General features: G+C 41.9%; 1 protein-coding gene across 1 annotated transcript; it reads right to left on the bottom strand.

Moving 5' to 3' along the window:
* Positions 1-6,093: 6,093 nt before the first annotated feature.
* LOC139443906 (EF-hand calcium-binding domain-containing protein 11-like) lies at positions 6,094-20,086 on the bottom strand. Its single transcript, XM_071224797.1, has 6 exons — positions 19,899-20,086; positions 11,591-11,686; positions 8,579-8,636; positions 7,857-7,958; positions 6,588-6,678; positions 6,094-6,259 (listed from the first exon to the last, which is right to left on the bottom strand). The coding sequence occupies exons 1-6, from the start codon at positions 19,989-19,991 to the stop codon at positions 6,181-6,183; spliced, it is 519 nt and encodes a 172-aa protein (XP_071080898.1). The 5' UTR covers positions 19,992-20,086; the 3' UTR covers positions 6,094-6,180.
* Positions 20,087-20,164: the final 78 nt, after the last annotated feature.

A 20,164-nucleotide genomic window follows, 5' to 3' on the forward strand; every position in this document is an offset into this window, starting at 1 on the left:
TTGTACACTACACAACTCACATGCACATAATACATGTGTTAGAAGACCTGTACACATTTCCTGATATAAAACCTGGCTGGTTGTATTAAGGTAGGATATGAGGAACATATTTGGTCCGTGTATTCTACACAAGGACGGGATCTGCATAATTTAAGATTTGAGCAAAACCTTTAGAAACTGAACTCTGAATGTTATCAGATATGTTCATATGAACATGAGAAAAAAGTTGTTCATTTCAACAAAATAATGTATGGGACTTATGACAACAGTAAATGAATAGATTTGGACAATTTTCATAAAACTCTTTTTTTCGCATATGAGAAAGTTCCCAGCTGATTTTTATAGGATATGTACATAAAAGCATTACAAACATATGGTAAGAAATATTATTTTGATAACCGATTTGCTCATACTTGGATTTTTATTTGAGGTTTTCTCTCGATCATTTTAGCCATATTTGTGTAAATGACAGAAGTAGAAAACATGCTTGTGTATGTGTACGAAAGAAAATGGCAAGTTTTCAGCCATTGCAACACGTCTGATAACTGCAATGCCATATTTCAAGTTTTCCGCAACTTTAAAATTTGACATATCCAGTGGGACTCCCCATCTTTTGAATTTTGAAGGGACACCGGTTTCCGAATGCTGATATGAGGCGTTGAATTATGTTGCAACCCGGGCTAGCATGGGTTCGATATCTAGATTCCATAGGCGGACTTAGAGAGAAAATGCTGGATCCGCCCTTGGATTAGCTACGGTTATGATCCTTGGTCTGTCACACTCGTGCTTGAGAGATTCACCAACGTGGTATTTAAATTAAACGTCTTGGAACAACATCACTTTGGGCTTAATTTCCCACGTCAAGCTGACAGGCTGTGACCTAACTGAAATATACACTACATAAATTAGGTTTTACGGACATTTAGGGGTGGACTGATGAATGTCAGTTCAGTTGCTGGTATAAGCGAATCGGTCCACTAAGTTGAGGACGCACTTCTCTAACAGTGAAGGAAACAGGTATAGTTCCTCTAATGCCGTTCAAGCCAACTAGACCCGTCGAAGATCCGGGATATAGAATAGGACTTCAGCAACCCATATACTTGCCGTAAAGGGCGACTAACGGGATAGGGTGGCAAGTCTTGCTGACTTGGTTGACGCATGTCATCGATCCCAATTGCGTGGATCGATGCTCATGATGTCAATCACAGGATTGTCTGGTCCAGACTCCATTATTTACAGACCGCCATCAGTGCGGCGTTAAACAACAAACAAACAAACAAACCAAACAAACTCAAACAAACTAACTTTCAAGTGGTTTTATGTATAACCATGTCAAAATGAACCGGGTGAAACTGTTACCATGACTTGGTTATTTTTGTCGTTTTAAGGGAGACACAGTCTCCCGTGCACGTGTACATGAAAATCACGCCCATCATACACGACATTGCCTGCACGTGGGGAACAAAGCGCAGTTACCTGCATGTGGACTTTTTGTGTGTAGCACAGCCACATGACCTGTCCATGCATACTCCTGACACGTTGGAAGAATCCATAGGTCGTAGCGAATGCGAAATTGAAGCGCCCCACAAATGCCTATCTATGTCAATTACAACCACATTTATGTAAAGTTGGTTTGTTGTTTTACGCCGCACTCAATAATATTCCAGCTATATGACGGCGGTCTGTAAACAATCGAGTCTGGACCAGACATGCCAGTGATTGATATCATGAAATCGATCCACGCAATTCAATCGATTCAACAAAGTCAGCGAGTCTGACCACCCGATCCCGTTAGTCACCTCTTACGACAAGTCACTAAGTCACTTTACATTTATATGAAGCCCGTTTAAGGTATACGGTAATCGATTGGAGATACCTTTCACCCTGAAGATGCCGCTTCTGTTTTCAGTAGATCATGTAACAAATGTTATATTTGGGATAACACTTTCTTTGTAAAGTACAGATTCTCGTACCTTTTTGGGTTGAGTTGAACCCACACTGCCAGAGTGAGGCACCAAATCGCCAGCACAAGGGCCGGTCGGCTAGCCAAGTGGTTAAAGGGTTCATTCGTCAGGCTGAAGACCTGGGTTCGATTCCCGACATTGGTACAATGTGTAAAGCCCATTTCTGGTGTACCCCGCCATGGAATTGCTGGAATATTGCTAAATGCGGCGTAAAACTACACTCACGGGATCCCAATTGCGAGGATCGATGCTCATGATATTAATTACTGGATTGTCTGGTCCAGACTCGATTATTTACAGACCACCATCATATAGTCTCGACAACAATATGGACATTCTTATCAATACAGATTATTTCGTGAACAAACCCATAATCTTCGACAGAGGCATGACTATGAGAGACAGTATGCTTGTAACCCTTTTTTATTATTAATAATCATTTAAAATATTCCATTTCAAGAGGCCATAACAGTTGTTGACTGTGATGGCAAATGACCATTAAGCATATTATACCCTTACTTGGAAACTGATGAGCAAAAGAAACGTTACCAATCAACATTGTTTCTTCCTAAAAACAGAATAGGAAGATACTTGTATGGTCAAAAGACATGAATTAAAAACATCATTCCAAGTTACTCCATGAGAATTAAGTTGGCCTAAAATGTACCCTATTGCAGTTTTAGATGCATCAGTTGTGAGGATGAAGGGTTTGTTTTGGTCCAGATATGCTGTTGGGGGCTGTTGTAAGGCCTTGCTTTAGCTTTTTGAATGCCTGTTGGCAATTGTTGGACTATTCGAAAGATGTGTCTCATTTCAGAAGGTTGTATAGAGGGGAGCCGATGCCAGAAAGGTTTGCTACAACTTTGTGATGATAGGAAAAGAAATGAAACACGCCTTGGACATTTTTAGAGGGTGGGATCTGTGTGACTGAATCTATTTTTGAAGGATGACATGGATGCCATCTAGGCTGAAGATATACCCTAAGTAGGTGACTAGTTTTGTCGTAAATTTACATTTGCTTGGTTTTAGAGTGAGTCCTGCTTCTTTGATCTTTTGGAATACAGCCTTGAGGTGACTCAAATGTTCCAAAAACGTTAACACGAATTCATTTCTTTATTGCCTCTGAAATGATTTGCAGAAATGCCATATATAGGAGCATTTGTGTGGCCGAAAGGGAGGTGATTCAATCCAAAAACACGTTCATGTGTAATTTAGGAAGACTTGTGTTTTGCATCTGGAAAAAAGTGGTATTTGCCAAAAGCCACTAAAAGAGGGAAAAACATAGGTTTGGTAACTGCATTGAGGCGTCAATAATCTACGGCACAGCGGTGAGATCTGTCACGTTTTTTAACCATGACAATGAAAGTGCCATTCAGAACTGGGCTGAATCATATCGGCTTCAAACATTTCTTGCACATTGTAACATTATTTCCTAATGGGTGCGTTTTGCATATAGAAAGTGAGTCGAATTTTGTAATGATGTGAGTGAGTGTGTCCTAATTCTGACCAATCTGAGGTAAAAACAAATCTTTGCGATTGGAAAATGCATTTTACTGTGTACTTGGACTTTCAATATTTAATTATTGCTTTTGGGGACAAAAGCTCCACGACGTTCAGGGGTATTGTTATGGTGCATGGATAGTCGTGGCATTGGGAAGGCCGTCTCCTCACCAACAACATTGACGATGAAGTACAACGTTCCTATTATATCCATATCTCTTGTAGGCTGGCATGGTGCAAGTGCAGCAAAAGTTTCACTTTGAACTCACGTTACACTGATCTGGGTAATGTAGCACATGCATTACTCAGCAAACTGGTTGTGGTTGTGTATGTGGGATTGATTTTCTCAACCATTTTGTAACACTATTGGGACTTGGACCCAAATTGTCCAACTTTCAGCTGAGTAACGTTTCTTTATTTCGTCAGTTTACATCCAAAGGTATGCTACTTATGTCCATCATCCACATTATGTTTGTATTTGAAAAGTGCATTCCTCCAGTAGACGTGAGAAGAAAAAAATATTTCAGCCCCTAAAAATGAAGAAAAAAAGATGACTGTTCCCCCCAAACCCGCCCCTCCCCCCTGCTAAATATCCAATGGCCCTTACTGTAAACCCTCAGTTGTCCCGTTTGCAAGGCATTTTGGTTGACGTTTTGTCTTTCAGAATGACCACGTCCACACTCAACGTGCTCGAATCGTCAATGCTCACTTCCAGCAGCACAACATTCCCCCCTCCCATTAACACGCCTGGGACATGATAGGGAGACGTGCGTCAACGTCATAGGCCACCAACCACCTGGCTGAACTTGACCAGGGTCTGTAAGAGGAGTGGGGCAGACTCCCTCAAATCACCATTGGAAGACTCATAGGCAGAAAGCCTGGTCGAGTGAATGAATGTTTTGACAAATCGTGGCGGTATTACGCACTACTGAACCAAAAAATTCAACTATGACATTTCCCATTTTATCCCTATCTTCCTTCAAGATTGTTGGTGGTCATAACATCTACTGTCATGCTTCACTACCGATTATAATGTTTCCCCCTATTCGTTCATTATTATCATACAACTATTACCAGAAAGTAATTTTAGAAATTTTAGGTTTTTTCCGAATACCTCAAACCTTTTTTTTAAGTGTACAGTTATGGATAGTTGTCAGTGAGGAGGACTTCTGTTGGAAATCTAAAGATTTGTATTGTGTGATGACAGCCAAAATACAGGATTTATCCCAAGGATGTAATAGAGGTTTTGTATTTCCAAGCTCCTCTCAACCCGCCTCCCACCATACTGTCCATATCTACCACTGCCCAACTCTCCTACCATATGGTCCATATTTATCACTCCCATATAATAAATGACCAGTTCCTTAGCGTATATAGTTGTTTTTAAGTTTGATAAAAGAAAACCTCCTGCTGTGTCTTTCCAAACTGTCGAACCTGAACCATGCCACACATTACTCATGCATGTTAGTAATGTACATATAAGTTATACACAACACATGGTGATAATTGCTTCACAGTCTTTCATTTTTGTCACAGTTTAGTTGGTTGGTGTTTAATGTTGACCACAGTAGTGACATAATGAGTTGCCTTTAAGGCTATTTTGAACTGTAGTTCATGCATGACACTGGGTCAGCTCCATGTGGGAGCCCAGTGTGACACACATGATAGTTGGACAGGACAACTGGGCCACCTGTGCTTGTAAAATAACAGTATTCAGACAATAAGTCTCATGCATGCAGATGTTGCATAGTTGGTTGGCTTGGTTTTTGTTTAACACCGCCCTCAGCAATATTCCAGCTATATGACAGCGGTCTGTAAATAATCGAGTCTTGACCAGACAATCCAGTGATTAATATCATGAGCATCGATCAACGCAATTGGGATCAATGACATGCATCAACTAAGTCAGCGCGCCTGACCACCCGATCCCGTTAGTCGCCTTTTAAGACAAGCATAGTCACCTTTTACGGCAAGCATGGGTTGCTGAAGACCTCTTCTACCCCGGAATCTATAGGTGATCTGTGGCCATCACTTGGTGTCCTCCTATTGGACAGGCGTTGCTAGGCTAAAATCTGGTCTCTGAAATGAACATATTTAAAAAAACCAACTGTTGTTAAATTATTTAACAAAACATGAAAGGAGCAGAGGCTCTCTTCATTTTAAGAAACTGCAGTAATGTAGACTTACATGGGCTGTATTGGATATATGTCTTTCAGGGTCTGTATGACAGATTAAGGCATTGTATGTGACTTTTATAAGGGACTGTCTCAAACATCCACAGTCAACCATTTTATTATTATTACAATGATAATATTGTATTCTCTCAAAACTGAACACTGAACACCAAATGCAGTTTAGCAAACCCAACAAGCATATCTGATTGTAATGCAAGGGCTATCACTCTGGACATTCATGAACATTGAAAGATGAAAGTAGCATGTGGCTTAATGCAATTTAGTAAAGATCCCATTCAATACATTAGCATGAGGATGGACAGGTGTATCATAACTGTGATTCAAACCAGGATCATCTCATCCTGGCACTGCTAAGGGATGCAACTCTTGGTAGAACAAAGTCTTGATATTTTGAAAAAGAATCAGACAGAACAAACAAGCACACATCTCTCGAAATTTATTTGTGCAGTAAAAATAAATACAAAATGAATAAAGTATATGTTCAGGCATATCACAAAAGTTGTTTGGAAAATGTTTCTGTATCAACTGTCTTTGCCGTATTTCATCATAAAGTCGAAGTCCCTGTAGCTGATTCTGCCATCACCATCCCTGTCCAGCTCCCTGCAACACAACGCAACACAACACATGCTGATTGACACAGAGTTTGTGACATTCCATGGTTCAATAATAAAGGTTTAGCATAGTAGTGAGTAGGTGTGCTGCGTACAGCATTATGCAAGCCATGTCAGGGCACACCTGCAATGGCCTCCACATTGTACCAGTGTGGGGAATCTTCAAGTCTATAGATGTGACTAGGGAGGGAAGCTTTGCAATTGCAATAACTATGGAAGGAAATTATGGCATCACTGACTGCAAGGCCACCAGTGCTCCCCCTACATGGAGAGAACTGGTTTGCAGTTGATAATAGTCAGCAGGAGTGATGACTTACTTGAAGGCTGCTGCAACTGCGTGTATCGGAAGGTGGGGAGCGACCTGGCCGAAGGTCTTCTTCAGATCCTCAACAGTTAGGAACCCTCGACCTGAAGTTAGCAAGACCATAAGGGTTATACTTTCATCATACTCACATCCCACCAACATAAAACAACGCTGATACATGTTAGAAACACAGCAAGGTGCCCTTATACACTGCCTACTTCCCATCATGTTGGTGTCATTCATGATCATCTTGCCATCACAGAGAGAATGTTTACCTCTTAACCCGCCTCCCACCATATGGTGCATATCTACCCCTGCCCACCCCTCATACAATACAGTCCATATCTACCACTTTCCCTCCCACCATATAGTCCATATCTACTGCTGCCAATGCCTCCAACCATATGGTCCACATCTCCCACTGCCCATCCCTCCCACCATAGAGTCCATATCTACCACTGACCAGCACATAGTCCATATCTACCACTGCCAAATCCTCCAGCAATAAAGTCCATATCTACCACTGCCCATTCCTCTCACCATATAGTCCACATCTACCACTGCCCACTCCTCCAGCAATAAAGTCCATATCTACCACTGCCCACTCCTCCAGCTATAAAGTCCATATCTACCACTGCCCACTCCTCCAGCAATAAAGTCCATATCTACCACTGCCCACTCCTCCAGCAATAAAGTCCATATCTACCACTGCCCACTCCTCCAGCAATAAAGTCCACATCTACCACTGCCCACTCCTCCAGCAATAAAGTCCATATCTACCACTGCCCCTTCCTCCAGCAATAAAGTCCACATCTACCACTGCCCACTCCTCCAGCAATAAAGTCCATATCTACCACTGCCCACTCCTCTCACCATATAGTCCATATCTACCACTGCCCACCATATGGTCCATATCTACCACTGCCCACTCCTCCAGCAATAAAGTCCATATCTATCACTGCCCACTCCTCTCACCATATAGTCCACATCTACCACTGCCCACCATATGGTCCATATCTACCACTGCCCACTCCTCCAGCAATAAAGTCCATATCTACCACTGTCCACTCCTCTCATCATAAGGTCCATATCTACCACTGTCCACTCCTCCAGCAATAAAGTCCATATCTACCACTGCCCACTCCTCTCATCATAAGGTCCATATCTACCACTGCCCACTCCTCTCATCATAAGGTCCAAAGATTTTATTGCCCATCTACAATGCATCACAAATTTCACCATGACAACCACTGTCCTTCCTCTACTACTGACATCAACCTACATTGCGTGTCGAAGGCCAGGAATGTCTGTCTGATTTCTTCATTTTCATCTTGAGTGCTCAGTTTTGGTGCCATGGCATCTATGAACTTGGCCAATGTCAACACTGAATAAGAAAATCAGTTCATGGATAAAATGTGTAACAGTAATGCTGACTCTACACAAGTAAAAGCTACATAACAAATTAGTAAAAAATTAGTTCTATCATCACTTGATAAACAGGTCTAAAACCATAGGGTCAGTTGTTAAAGTTCTTTTGATCGTCATGCAGAGAGCCCTTATATCGAAGTAAAAGATTTGATTTTTGATGATATTGGAATGGGAAAGAACACGTGTATAAGTGTATCTTTCTCTAGGGGCCCTAATATGCAGTACAATGGTACCAAGCAACCCTACCCTGTCAGGCAAGTGGTTTCTTGGGAAATAAGTCAAACAGTATGGCAAGTAAACATCAAAGGGTTACTTCCCTTCTCATATTCACCTCCATCAAATGATGGAAATTAACAAGAGGCTGGCCAAGCAGGACAAAAAAGAAATTCATGAAATGTTGGGTTGATCTATAAATCAAGTTACCATAAGAATAGATCTTCAAAGAGATATTTTCTGTAATTGGTTATCTTAACTTCTGGATAAATTGCACTTGGATAATGAACAAATTCTGATACCAAAAGTTAAAAACATAATTCAACATGATTACAAAAGAATAATGATTTCATCTGCTCATACCTTTAACATCGTCTTGCAGAGATTCTCCATATTTGTCCAAAAGTTGATTTACTTCATACTAAAGAAATAGAAGAGTGGGAATGTATGATTTACTTCAAAATAAATATTTTCTGTTTACACATAAGGATTCATTATGGCTACCAAAAATACAAAATAAGGCTTATTATTATTTAATATTGTCGTGTGCAGGTGAATTGATTCAGTGTTACTATGATTCTTCTATAATGATAAATAACTTGGGCTCATTTGTCATCAACCCTTCATCACAGAAATTTCATCCCTATCTTCATCTCTCTTATCATTAGGGACCGCCTCCGTGGTCCAATGGTAGAGCGGGCGGCGGGTAGCCTTGTGGTTAAAGCGTTCGCTTGTCACGCCGAAGACCCGGGTTCGATTCCCGACATGGGTACAATGTGTGAAGCCCATTTCTGGTGTCCCCTGCCGTGATATTGCTGGAATATTGCTAAAGGCGGGGTAAAACCATACTTACTCACTCACTCCCAAATGGTACAGCATCCGCCGGGAGAGCGGAAGGTCAGGGATTCGATACCCGGCCACATCATACCAAAAGACATTAAAAGATGGTACTTGTTGTTACCCTGTCTAGCACTCAACATTAAGGGGCTAAAACAAGGACTGGTCGGCTTGGCAGTCAGTATACTGTGTCTGAGTGAGGTATTCATTTTAAAATGCGGCATGGTATCTCTGTGAGTTAGCACTATAAATCGGCATCAGTCCGGACTAGTACAAGCAGCCACACACACACACACGTGCTTGCACGTCGCTATATATATACTGGTAAGTGCAATAATCTTGGACGCAACGTTAAACACCATTTCACCTCACAACACCTCATCATTACTTCACTCTGGATTTTTCTTGCTTAGCATAATTGGATGGCTAATTTTAGTGGGTTGACTGTTGAATACGGTTCAAAACAAAGCTATGGTAGCAAATTGGGTTATTTTTAAGCAAGTACAAAGTAAACAGGATATATTTTTAAAAAAGTTTAACGGTTCCCTATATTTGTTTTCACTTTCAGGCATTGTAAGTAATACTTCCAATCTCATTAAAATCAGATCTTAGTTCTCGCTACCGCTAAACAAAAATCTGAGGACATCCCATTACGGGTCACGTCAGACCGACCTTGTGCGAACTTTGACCGACCAATGGAATGACCAGTCAGAAGGCAGCTTTCTCGTGCTTTACGGCACAAATTTCAAATTGGCGACTACGCTTCGAAACATATTTTGACAAATTCTCGATTACAAATTTGAAACCTGAACAAAAAACATTCTTGAATGGTCTAGATTGTAAGGATTCAGTCCTTAAACCCGTAACTATCGTTCGGAATACCCCATAATAAAGTTTTCGAGATTGCATGATTAGAAATCACATTCCGACTGTCACTTTTATAATCTGGTAAGCAACGCACTGATTGGTCGGATAAAAGGTCGTTCTGACGTGACCCCTTATGGGATGTCTTCAGATCTTTGTTTAGCGGTAGCGAGAACTAAGGTCTGAGATTTAATGAGATTGGTAATACTTCCTGTGTCTTAGTCCAAACTTTGTATGTTGACATATCTATTGTTTGAGGTATTAATCTCTTGAAATGGTACATTCAACACTAATGCATTTGTGACATCTTCACATGGCCCCATATCAAGTGCTATAAAGTATATTTATTACCCATAAAAGTTCATAAAAATTGTATGTGCACTAGTGCAAGTATCCCTTCATATGCACCAGTGCGTTGCTACGTCATCCGGACATCATTATTGACGTCTATCTAATTTTATTGTAACTTAAAGTCAGAATGACGTCACACTAGGAATGAAGAAGGTTGACGTCTTCTGCAATTGTGCTTTTCTAAGACGTGGTCATGATCAGTTCAATGTTTGAAAGGATGACTAAATAATGGGTAATAAAGATATGATCACACTCGCATGTGTGTCAAACTGATTTTACAAAAATTATGTAAGAATTAATGTATTACCCTCACTCTTGCTCGGGAAATAGAAGAATTCTGACACTTTTTTCGTAAAATCAGTATGACACACATGCTCATATAATAATCTCTAGTTCTTGTGGTTGGGCGACATGGACAGTATATTAGACCTAAACATGTCTTCAAGATGTTTGCCGACTACATGTAGAAGGTGAAGAATCAAAACTTGGTTTTGTTGCATTCTGCATGGCACTGCTAATGTCAATGTTTGTGTGACAATGGCGAAGATGTGTTTTATATTGTCATAATCGCAATACAGACCCGCATGTACTGTATTGAAGGCCACATAATGCTGTGCAGCAGTTTTGGTTCATTGTTTCTCCCTTAGTATTTATCATGATATGTAAGATAGCTATGCGATAAAATGCAAAGAACAATGAAGAACGAAGCGTGTTTTTTTTCACGATAAAACATTGTTCTATCATGATGTAATTTCTGGAGATTTGAACATGCGCTTTCAACTTGATGACGTCGTATATTGGATGACGTTATTTTTGAGAGAGAAGTGTCTTGTAAGTTGTTCCCAATAAAAGTAGCCACGCTATATAGATAAATGCAGTGACCAAATTATCACATCCAAAAGTGGGAGAGATATGACAATCGGTATTAGGAGAAAAGGTACATTAATCGACATGGGGATTGTGAGATTATGTGGGAAATACCCAACTTAGCCTACCTGTTCATAAAATGAACTTATCCAACATTTCAAAGGTCGGATTCTATTCAGTATCATTATCAAACTTTGGGTAAATATTTTTAAAGCTTGTACCAGGTACATTTTATCAACATGATTAAAGTGCCTGTACATGGTGTTGATATCTCATATAAAAAATAAACGACTTGCGGTCGTTGTTTATTTAACAATAAAACAGTGCATGGAGAATAAACAACACAAGTCTGTGCCCCTCATGGTTTATTCTCCCTACGATGTTTTACGACCATGAGACATAACACCCTGGAAAATGGAGGATGTGTTCAAGTTACTGCAACAAGTATATGTGTACCTTTGATGGCTTGTACCCGTACAGTGAAACAACAGCGATCTTGATGTCTTCCCTCGTCAGGTACCCCTTGTTGTTTGAGTCACAGTCATGAAATACCTGTCAACATGGTAATGAGAGACGTATAGTATTCAGTGTTTCAATAATTCAAGAGAAGGAAAGATGTAGGGTCACAATGTTATAACACAGCAAATCACTCAAGGACCCCCTACCCCCTCCATCACCTTAATTTTCAACATTTGTATACTTATTGAAGTGAAGTTATCTTTAGTCAGACATGATTTGAAAGTCAGAAACTGTTTCTAATGAAATCACTTTTATAATATCTACTGGCTATATTAATGGTGAATGGAAAAGAAACAATATTGCAAATTTAGTCAAATCTAAATATTTTTTCGGTTTGTATACATATTCTGTATTACTGCTTAATGCATTTACTGCTAACTTTTCACAGAAACAAGGATGGTTGAGATCCAGCTGAAGAAAAAGTGGTTCCAACTAGTGTGAATCAGGACCCATGTGACCACGGAAGTGATGACGTCACATATAGTTCACCTTTACTGCTTACATGACCTTTACATGACATCTGACGAGATTGTGGGGAGGTAGGTCTGCTGCGGATGGGCCCTTAGACGTAGTAATGCGGATAGGTTTACAAATGTAAACAATAATTAGATTTTACGACATGTTTTAACTTATCCAGCATTACTCTTTAATGCATCTGAATCGGATGGAACAGTGGAGGGCATACCTTCACATGTGGTCCTCAGTAACCAAAACTCTCAAGTAGTTCGCAGTAGTTGTTGAGTGCTTAACTTGCGCAGATCTGCAACTACTCGACCAATCCTGTCCATGGAAGGTATGGGAGTATGGGGATGTCCCAGTAAAATACAGCAAGAACAAAAAGTGTGGGCTAAATTCTAGAAACTGGTTTACCAAGCCAACTGCTAGGTAGCAGAAAAACGACCCTGTCGGGCATGCGAACACTGGGTAAGGCTGGCTCTGGACAAGATGAGCTCTTAATTGCGACGAGGATTGGTGACTTGCTGAGCTACCAATAAAGGGCCAAAACTATGAAGAGCAGCAACTATCCAGAGCCACCACCCAGATCTCATGAGGACGGGAATAAACAGACGTTTCCGAGCGATGGATGAAACTCACAGTGCATGCACAGGTCACAGTAGGAGTTCCTTATAATTTTCAGCGCCCACAATCAAGGAGAGAGGTGGGATGGCGAAGGATCGGTTAGGCTTTTCTGGTAGTTGATTCTTGGCAATAAAGTCTCAGCACAGCCCGAGGTGAACAGCTCTGTGCGTACCACGCTCAAAGCGTACAGGGGTAATATCGAGCGTGTGAATCTCCCTTAACCCTTGAGTCAAGAGGAGGATTGTCTTTTTGATGAGGTTATAAAAAGATGTTACATGGAGATGCTAAAACGGAGAACCACGTAAACACCAAAGTACCACCTTTAAATCCCATGAGGGAGGGCAAGACTTGGCCCTCAAGATGGAAGGAGCATAGGAGGGACTGCAGTTCCGGGATCTTGGTCATCTTCTGAACTGTCAACACCGAATGGAGAGCCACCAGATCTGTCGTGATGGTACCTCCCTTTAGGTGACGCTTGGTACGCAGATAAAGGAGATAAAATTGAGGTGACGCTGCAGTGGGGTCCTGATCCTTCTAGCAAAGGTTTCATAGGACGGCCACTTATCATCATAAAGGCCTCGGGTCGAGGGTCTGTGTGTCATAGCAATGGCTGTAGCTGCCTCTGCCAAATAGCCTTTTGTGTCTTGAGCTCTCTTAGGATGAACCAGGTGTGCAGATGAAACCTGCTTGGCGTTGGTTGGGTTTGGTAACCTGCTGTATGAATAGATGAGTAGGTTTGGCCACCCTGGTGGAGCTAGTGGAACCTTCCTACAGGACTTCTGAAGTTTATGAACCACCCTCTTGCCGGCCACAAAGGTGCGATCAAAATCAGAGCGAGTCTCTTGGTTGCCCTGATTTTCTGCATCACCATAGGAAGTAGTAGAGGGGTATGCATATGCTCTAAGTACTTACCAAGGGATGCTGAATGCGTTGACCGCCCATGTCTGTGGATCTGGAATCGGGGAGACATAAGTCTGTATCTGTTAGTTCTGGCAAGTGGCAAAAAGGTCAATGTTGGTATGACCGAGGTGCTGACACATGAGGTGAAAAGCCTCAGGATGGAGCTTCCATACTGTGGGAGCCACCCTCTCTGGCCTGGATAGAGCGTCTGCCAGTATGTTTTTACATCTGGAGACATGCTGGACCAGAAAGCGCAGGCCAAGATAATCCACCAGATGAAAGAACCGGAACATTTGCTGAAGGAGGGAGTATGAGTGTGTTGTCCCTTGGTTGCACAGGTACCAAACCACTGTGATGTGGTCAGTGGAGATGGCAAGTTGTGTGTACCGGAGGCGCTCCTGCTAGTGTGATATCGCCAAGAGAAGCGCCTCCAACTCCAGGATGTTGATATGCCATGTGCGCTGTGCATTGGACCACAGCCATGAGATCCTGTGGTCCTCTTGATGAGTACCTCAACCCTGTAGAGAGGCAACTATGAACAGGTGTGACACTATGGACAACTCTGTTAAGAAAACACCTCCAAAGACATTCAACTCTACCATCCACCAGATGAGATGACTCCTGAGGCGGTAGAAAAAGGATACGAAGGGGTCTTCACGTCTGATGTATGGCGCCAGGAACTGTGGGATTGGGATAGGTATATCGACCTCTGAGCCTCAGGTCCTGGGCCCCGTTCCACAAAGCGATCGTAGCGCTAAGGTGATCGTAACTCCCATACTTTAACATTAGCTTACGACAGTCGTAGCGCTACGTTCGCTTTGTGGAACGAGGCCCTGGTCCTGCAACTGGTGAAGTGTGAGAGGTTTCTGAAGGGCAGGCAACAGATGGTGCAGAATCTTGAGCCATCTGTCACATGGTACTGTTAGGAGATCCAGGTCTGTTTGGAATAGGCCTCCTATGAATTGGAGTCGGCAAGATAGAATGAGTTCCAATTTCTCCTCGTTCACCATCACTGTTGATGGAGAAAGTGCCTTGTAATATTCCGGTGAAGGATCAGGGTCGAATGGTTCAGAAGACAGTTGTCTATGAACGACTTGAACCGAAAGTCCCTCAGGTGCAGGTAGGCAGCTACTGACTTGGTGAGGCGGGTAAATAACCACGGAGCCACTGAAATGCCAAATGAGAAGAACGCACATTGATAATGGACACAATTGAGCTGGAACCCGAGGAACTTCCGGTCGCTGGGATGGATCAGGGAATCGTAGGCGATGATTCTGGTTCTGAGCAGTCCCAAGGTAGTTACGTGGAAGTATGGTGGACACTACAAGTAGCGCTTGTTGAACACGGAGTTATTGTTAATCATCCTCATCTTGTTGGGAGTCTTTCTTGGGTACAAGGAAGATGGGAGAGTAGAACCCTGCTGTTATGGTTGAGGTGTGCACAATCTCTATGGCTCTTTTTGCAACAGAATGTCTATGTTGGACACCAGAAACGAATGCAGCTTTCTCGGGTAGAGTGAATATGGTTTTATGCTTTTAGCAATATTCCAGCAATATCACGGCGAAGGACACCAGAAATGGGCTTCACATCCCGGTAGAGCCATGGTGGAGGTGCTGTGGTCAATGGCAGGTCCGCAGCCAGGTTGAGGCAGTACCTGTAGCGTAGCATGTTCAAAATAAATGGGTCTGGAGTTGGGGTGGGAGTTCCCAGTTGTGGTTGTCCAAAAATTCATTATCTACCCCTCCTGGCCTAGGTCATGGTCAATGGCCCGAGCTGAGGAGGCCAAAGCTGACAAGGGTTTCAGTTAATGCCTGACCTCCGTCTTGATGAAGGCGATTGGAGAATCAGGAATCTTAAGGGTGAAGACACCATAATCCTATGAAATTCCTTGTCTAGGACATGAGCGTGGTCCACCACCTCAAAGGCATGAATGGGGAAGTTGTCTTTCTTGAATCTGGGTGCCTTGAACATTGCAGAGAGTGAAGTCCTCATCCAGTGTCTTAATCAGGCGGAAAAGAGGTGGGATGCGACCAAATTAACAATTGTCCGGAAGAAGAGCCTGGTGATGTTGACCCATGTGATGACTGGGCCCGAGACGAGGATGGTGTACCCAAGCCGTGCTATGGCTGTCTGTGGCGCTGGAGGTGCCTAGGCAGGCGCAGACTTTGGATACAGTTGAGGTGCAAACATCTGCTGGAACATGGATTGCATAAAACTATACATCCAATATGGGTCCATGTAGGATGCCATGGTCTGTGGGTAAATGGGTGCCATGGCGGGACGGTCAGCGCAGGCATCATGGTGAAGCACGGATGTGCAGGCATTTCTGAGGTGGCCAGTTGCACAGGAGTCGCCATGGAGCCCAGAGGTGCAGGTATTGTAGAAGTGCCCAAGGCTCAGATCTTGTAGTGGTGCCCATAAGCGCAAATGGAGGTGCCGCTGAAGACGACTGTAGAGGTGCTGTCAGAGGAGCCTGAGATGTCATAACCGGAGTAGAAGGTCTAAAGGTAAGTGGAGGAGGGAGGGGGAAGTCAGACATCCCAAGAGAGACGGGTAGCGCCCAACCCAACAGGTGGCTGGGAGGTTATCACTGCAGACTCCAGCTGAAATGATTCCTGGAGACCGACATCCTCTTGGAGTGCTGCAGGGTCTTCTGAGCAAGGCACCTATGGGAGACCGGATGTTACCTGGTAAAGCTTGATTTGGTAAGAGGGGAACATAATTCACACTTCAAATCCGTAGTACATATCTGCGTACAATCAAGACACTGTCAGTGGGGGGGTATTAGGTAGATTTCTTACCACGGCAATGGATACAACAAGCAAGTATAAATTAAAAAATTTAAGCTGACGTCAGAATGATCCTAGATCACCAAAGTATAAGAATTACAAGTATTTGTCACAAAGTGACGAAATGTCCCCCGCCGCCTTATGCGATATGTGTTTTTTTTCCAAATATTTTATTCCTTTTGAATAATATTATTTTCTGTGTTAGATACCTCCATGGAACTATTTGTCGTACCATTAGAAATAATTACCCAAATTCCTGCAAATCAAATCGGCTCATGGCTGCTCATATAGAGACATAACATGCATAACAACATGACACAGAAAAAAAAGAAAGGCATATATATCGAGGCAACACCCGTTTTCCAACTCCAAAACCCAATATCATCAAACATGAAGGAATCCAGAAATTAGTTCTTGAGATATCGCAGCAAAACTGTTTTCCATCTCGAATAACAGATTTCCCTGCTGTTACCTTGAAAATTAAGTTAAGGTCACCAAAATCGCCTGGTGCCTGCGGAGTCTGTATATACACCATAGTACCAAATATGAAGACAATCTAGCGATTAGTTCTTGAGATATTGCGGCAACACCGTTTTCCAACTCCAAAAGCAGATTTGCCTGCTGTGACCTTGAAAATGGGGTCAAGGTCACCAAAACCGACAGGTGTCTGCGGTGTTTGTATATACACCATAGTTCCAAATATGAAGACAATCCAGCGATTAGTTCTTGAGATGTCGTGGCAACACCGTTTTCAAACTCCAAAAGCAGATTTGCCTGCTGTGACCTTGAAAATGGGGTCAAGGTCACCAAAACCAACTGGTGTCTGCGGAGTCTGTATATACACCATAGTTCCAAATATGAAGACAACCAGTGTTTAGTTCTTGAGATATTGCGGGAACACCGTTTTCCAACTCCAAAAGCAGATTTGCCTGCTGTGACCTTGAAAATGGGGTCAAGGTCACCAAAACCGACTGGTGTCTGTGGTGTCTGTATATACACCATAGTTCCAAATATGAAGACAATCCAGCAATTAGTTCTTGAGATATCGCGGCAACAAACAGGTGGGACGTACGGACAGACGTACGGACGGTCATGAATACTATGTCCCCCGCTCCGCGCTTTCGCACGGCGGGGGAAAAAACCCCACTAACTTTTAATTCAGAATCAAAGGGATAATAATATTAGAATTAAATCAGAAAGTAAAAGCCAATTCGAGGCTTAATGTATTTAGCAGATAATAATACCAAGCCAAGGCTGAAAGACAAAACGTATGCCTCGAAAATACAAGACATGTCAGCAATTCAAAATGGCGGATTGAAACAAAAACAACATGTATAGAACAAAGTTGTCACCTTCACCTACAAATATAGAATCAACTGCACAAATACATGTAATCTAAAGGCTCCACTCATCACAGGAAGGAGATAATTCATGAAGAAATGCAAGAAACAAGATCACAGATTTGACCAAAAGCTGGACAATTTATTGATACCACAAGTCTGTCTGGTGACAAGCAGTAATGTGAAGTACACATGACGTCATCACTTCTGTGTTCACTTGGGTGCTGTTGGAACCACTTTTTCTTCAGCTGGACCTCACACAGCTTCGTTTCATCGAAAGTAAGCTGTAAATGCATTATGGAGTAATTCAGGATAAGTTTAAAAATGATGTACCTGTGTACTTATGTAATTACGCAACAGGATATATTTGGAATAAGGACAACAATAAAATCAGCATTTACATTGTACATAAAAATTAAAAGTGTTCAAGCACTTGAACTTGACAAGAATATCAGTAATATTCTTCCAACATCATGGCTTGTTCATTGTAAGTTTCACATGCCAATTGACCATATCTGAAATTTTGTTTAAATCCGCTGTGAAACGTAACCCCTATTAACCATCCAAAATGAAAACAGGTTATTACATCAATGATCATACAAGAATATCATCTTTAATTATTCAACATATAAACTCAACAGGGTGGAATGTAATGGTGTGACAGTATAGTATTCTAATACAAGGCTAACAATACAACTACATCAATTTACAACCCCCTGATTTATGATACATATCTATATTACAAGTTATATTGGTGTTAAAACATGCAAACAAAAACCCAAACTGCTCAACAGCCACCTTACACTATTCTCTAGTATCTTCCAGTTGGCTATAAATAGCATAACATTCACAGTACCCTCTAACCTACATGTTTCTGCCCAACAAAATCCCATCTTTGGTCTCATAAAGTTTAAAACAAATGATTGAGGGTTGTGAGTCACCTGCAACAAGAAAGAATATTAACTTATGAAATAAAGGTACTGTATGAGGGGCGGCTGGGACAGGTATCTCAGGTACTACTCAGGTACACAGGTACCTGGGTCCTACTCCGTATCCAACCCGACCCGGGTACCCACAGGACTACCTGGACCCGTGGTTCGTCATGTGATATATTGTTTAATGACAAAAATTATGGTTACACTAATGTTCACATTTCTTTCTGACTATTCACCCATTCCTTCTGATTTTCCATATGGTTGAATAAAGATCTAACTTAATTCAACTTCAGTGTATGAATGACCAGATTGTTTAATATGTGTATCTAAACACGTTTTGCCAGGGCTATGCTAAAAATGTTCTCAATCGGACATTTTGAAACATCTCCTGAGACCTACAGTGGGTACCCGGGTAGGATCGCGTAATAGGAGGGTGGGTACCTGGGTAGTAAATCTGGACTTGTCCCAGCCCTAGTATGAGGATACGAATTGCATCGAACCCACAGTATCTGGATGCGTATTATATCGCGGCCCCACCGTATCATGACACCTCTACAGAACTCCTTGACAAAAACATTGAGTTACTACTACTAGTTCAGACCTGCAAAACTAGACCATAGCTGGCAGACTGACAGTCACTATCAACTTGTGATATGTAGGTCACAAAACTGAACTTTGAAACTTTGTGGACATTACTTCAAAAGTATCCATATTGACCCCACATCAAACGGTTGAGATAACTCTGGCACCATGCATGTTTTAACGGAGAAAAAGTACATGTTGTGTATTAGCATGATCAGACGATGGGTGGAGACTTGATCTCTTCTGCAACCATGATAGAGTTCATTGAAGATCAGTAGTAATTACTGCCATAAAGCTGTTATGTCATCACTAATTGTCATGTTTTTTTATCATAAAAGCTAGATCCTGACCGAATTGATTGGTACAAAAAATGTCTGTACCATGTGGATATAGATCTATATTTCTTAATTTACGTTTTAGTCACAAGATATAAATAGCGGGGTTTCTAGCAAATGTCACAATTTTAGGTACGTAATAAGGAATCACAAAAATAAGTAAAATTCTATGGTGAAGTATTGCCATGTAAATTATGTCAAAGACACGACTGCATCTTCGTGATTGACAAGGGTGGGGTTTGACAGATGAGTGATGATCGAAATCTGAACAACCGAATACCAACCGAAGACAGCAATTTTCTGTCCTCCGCTGTCATTGATTTAGGTGTCACACTGTAGCCATAGCTTTTCAAATCAAATCCTGTGTATAATGACATCCTTAATCTGGTGTATATCGTATGCTAAGTGTGCTTGTTTTTCAATGTTTGGTTTGACTCCGACCCAACAAATCAAGGGCGGCCATATTGGAATTCCTGGGCTATCCCAGTAGCGAAATTGTGATTGGACAACGGTATCACGTGGGCCCAACGGGTCGGTTTCATTCGCTTTC

This window comes from Haliotis cracherodii, unplaced genomic scaffold (genome assembly GCF_022045235.1).
Source record: "Haliotis cracherodii isolate W230 unplaced genomic scaffold, xgHalCrac1.p SCAF_5, whole genome shotgun sequence".
Taxonomy (NCBI): Eukaryota; Metazoa; Mollusca; class Gastropoda; order Lepetellida; family Haliotidae; genus Haliotis; species Haliotis cracherodii.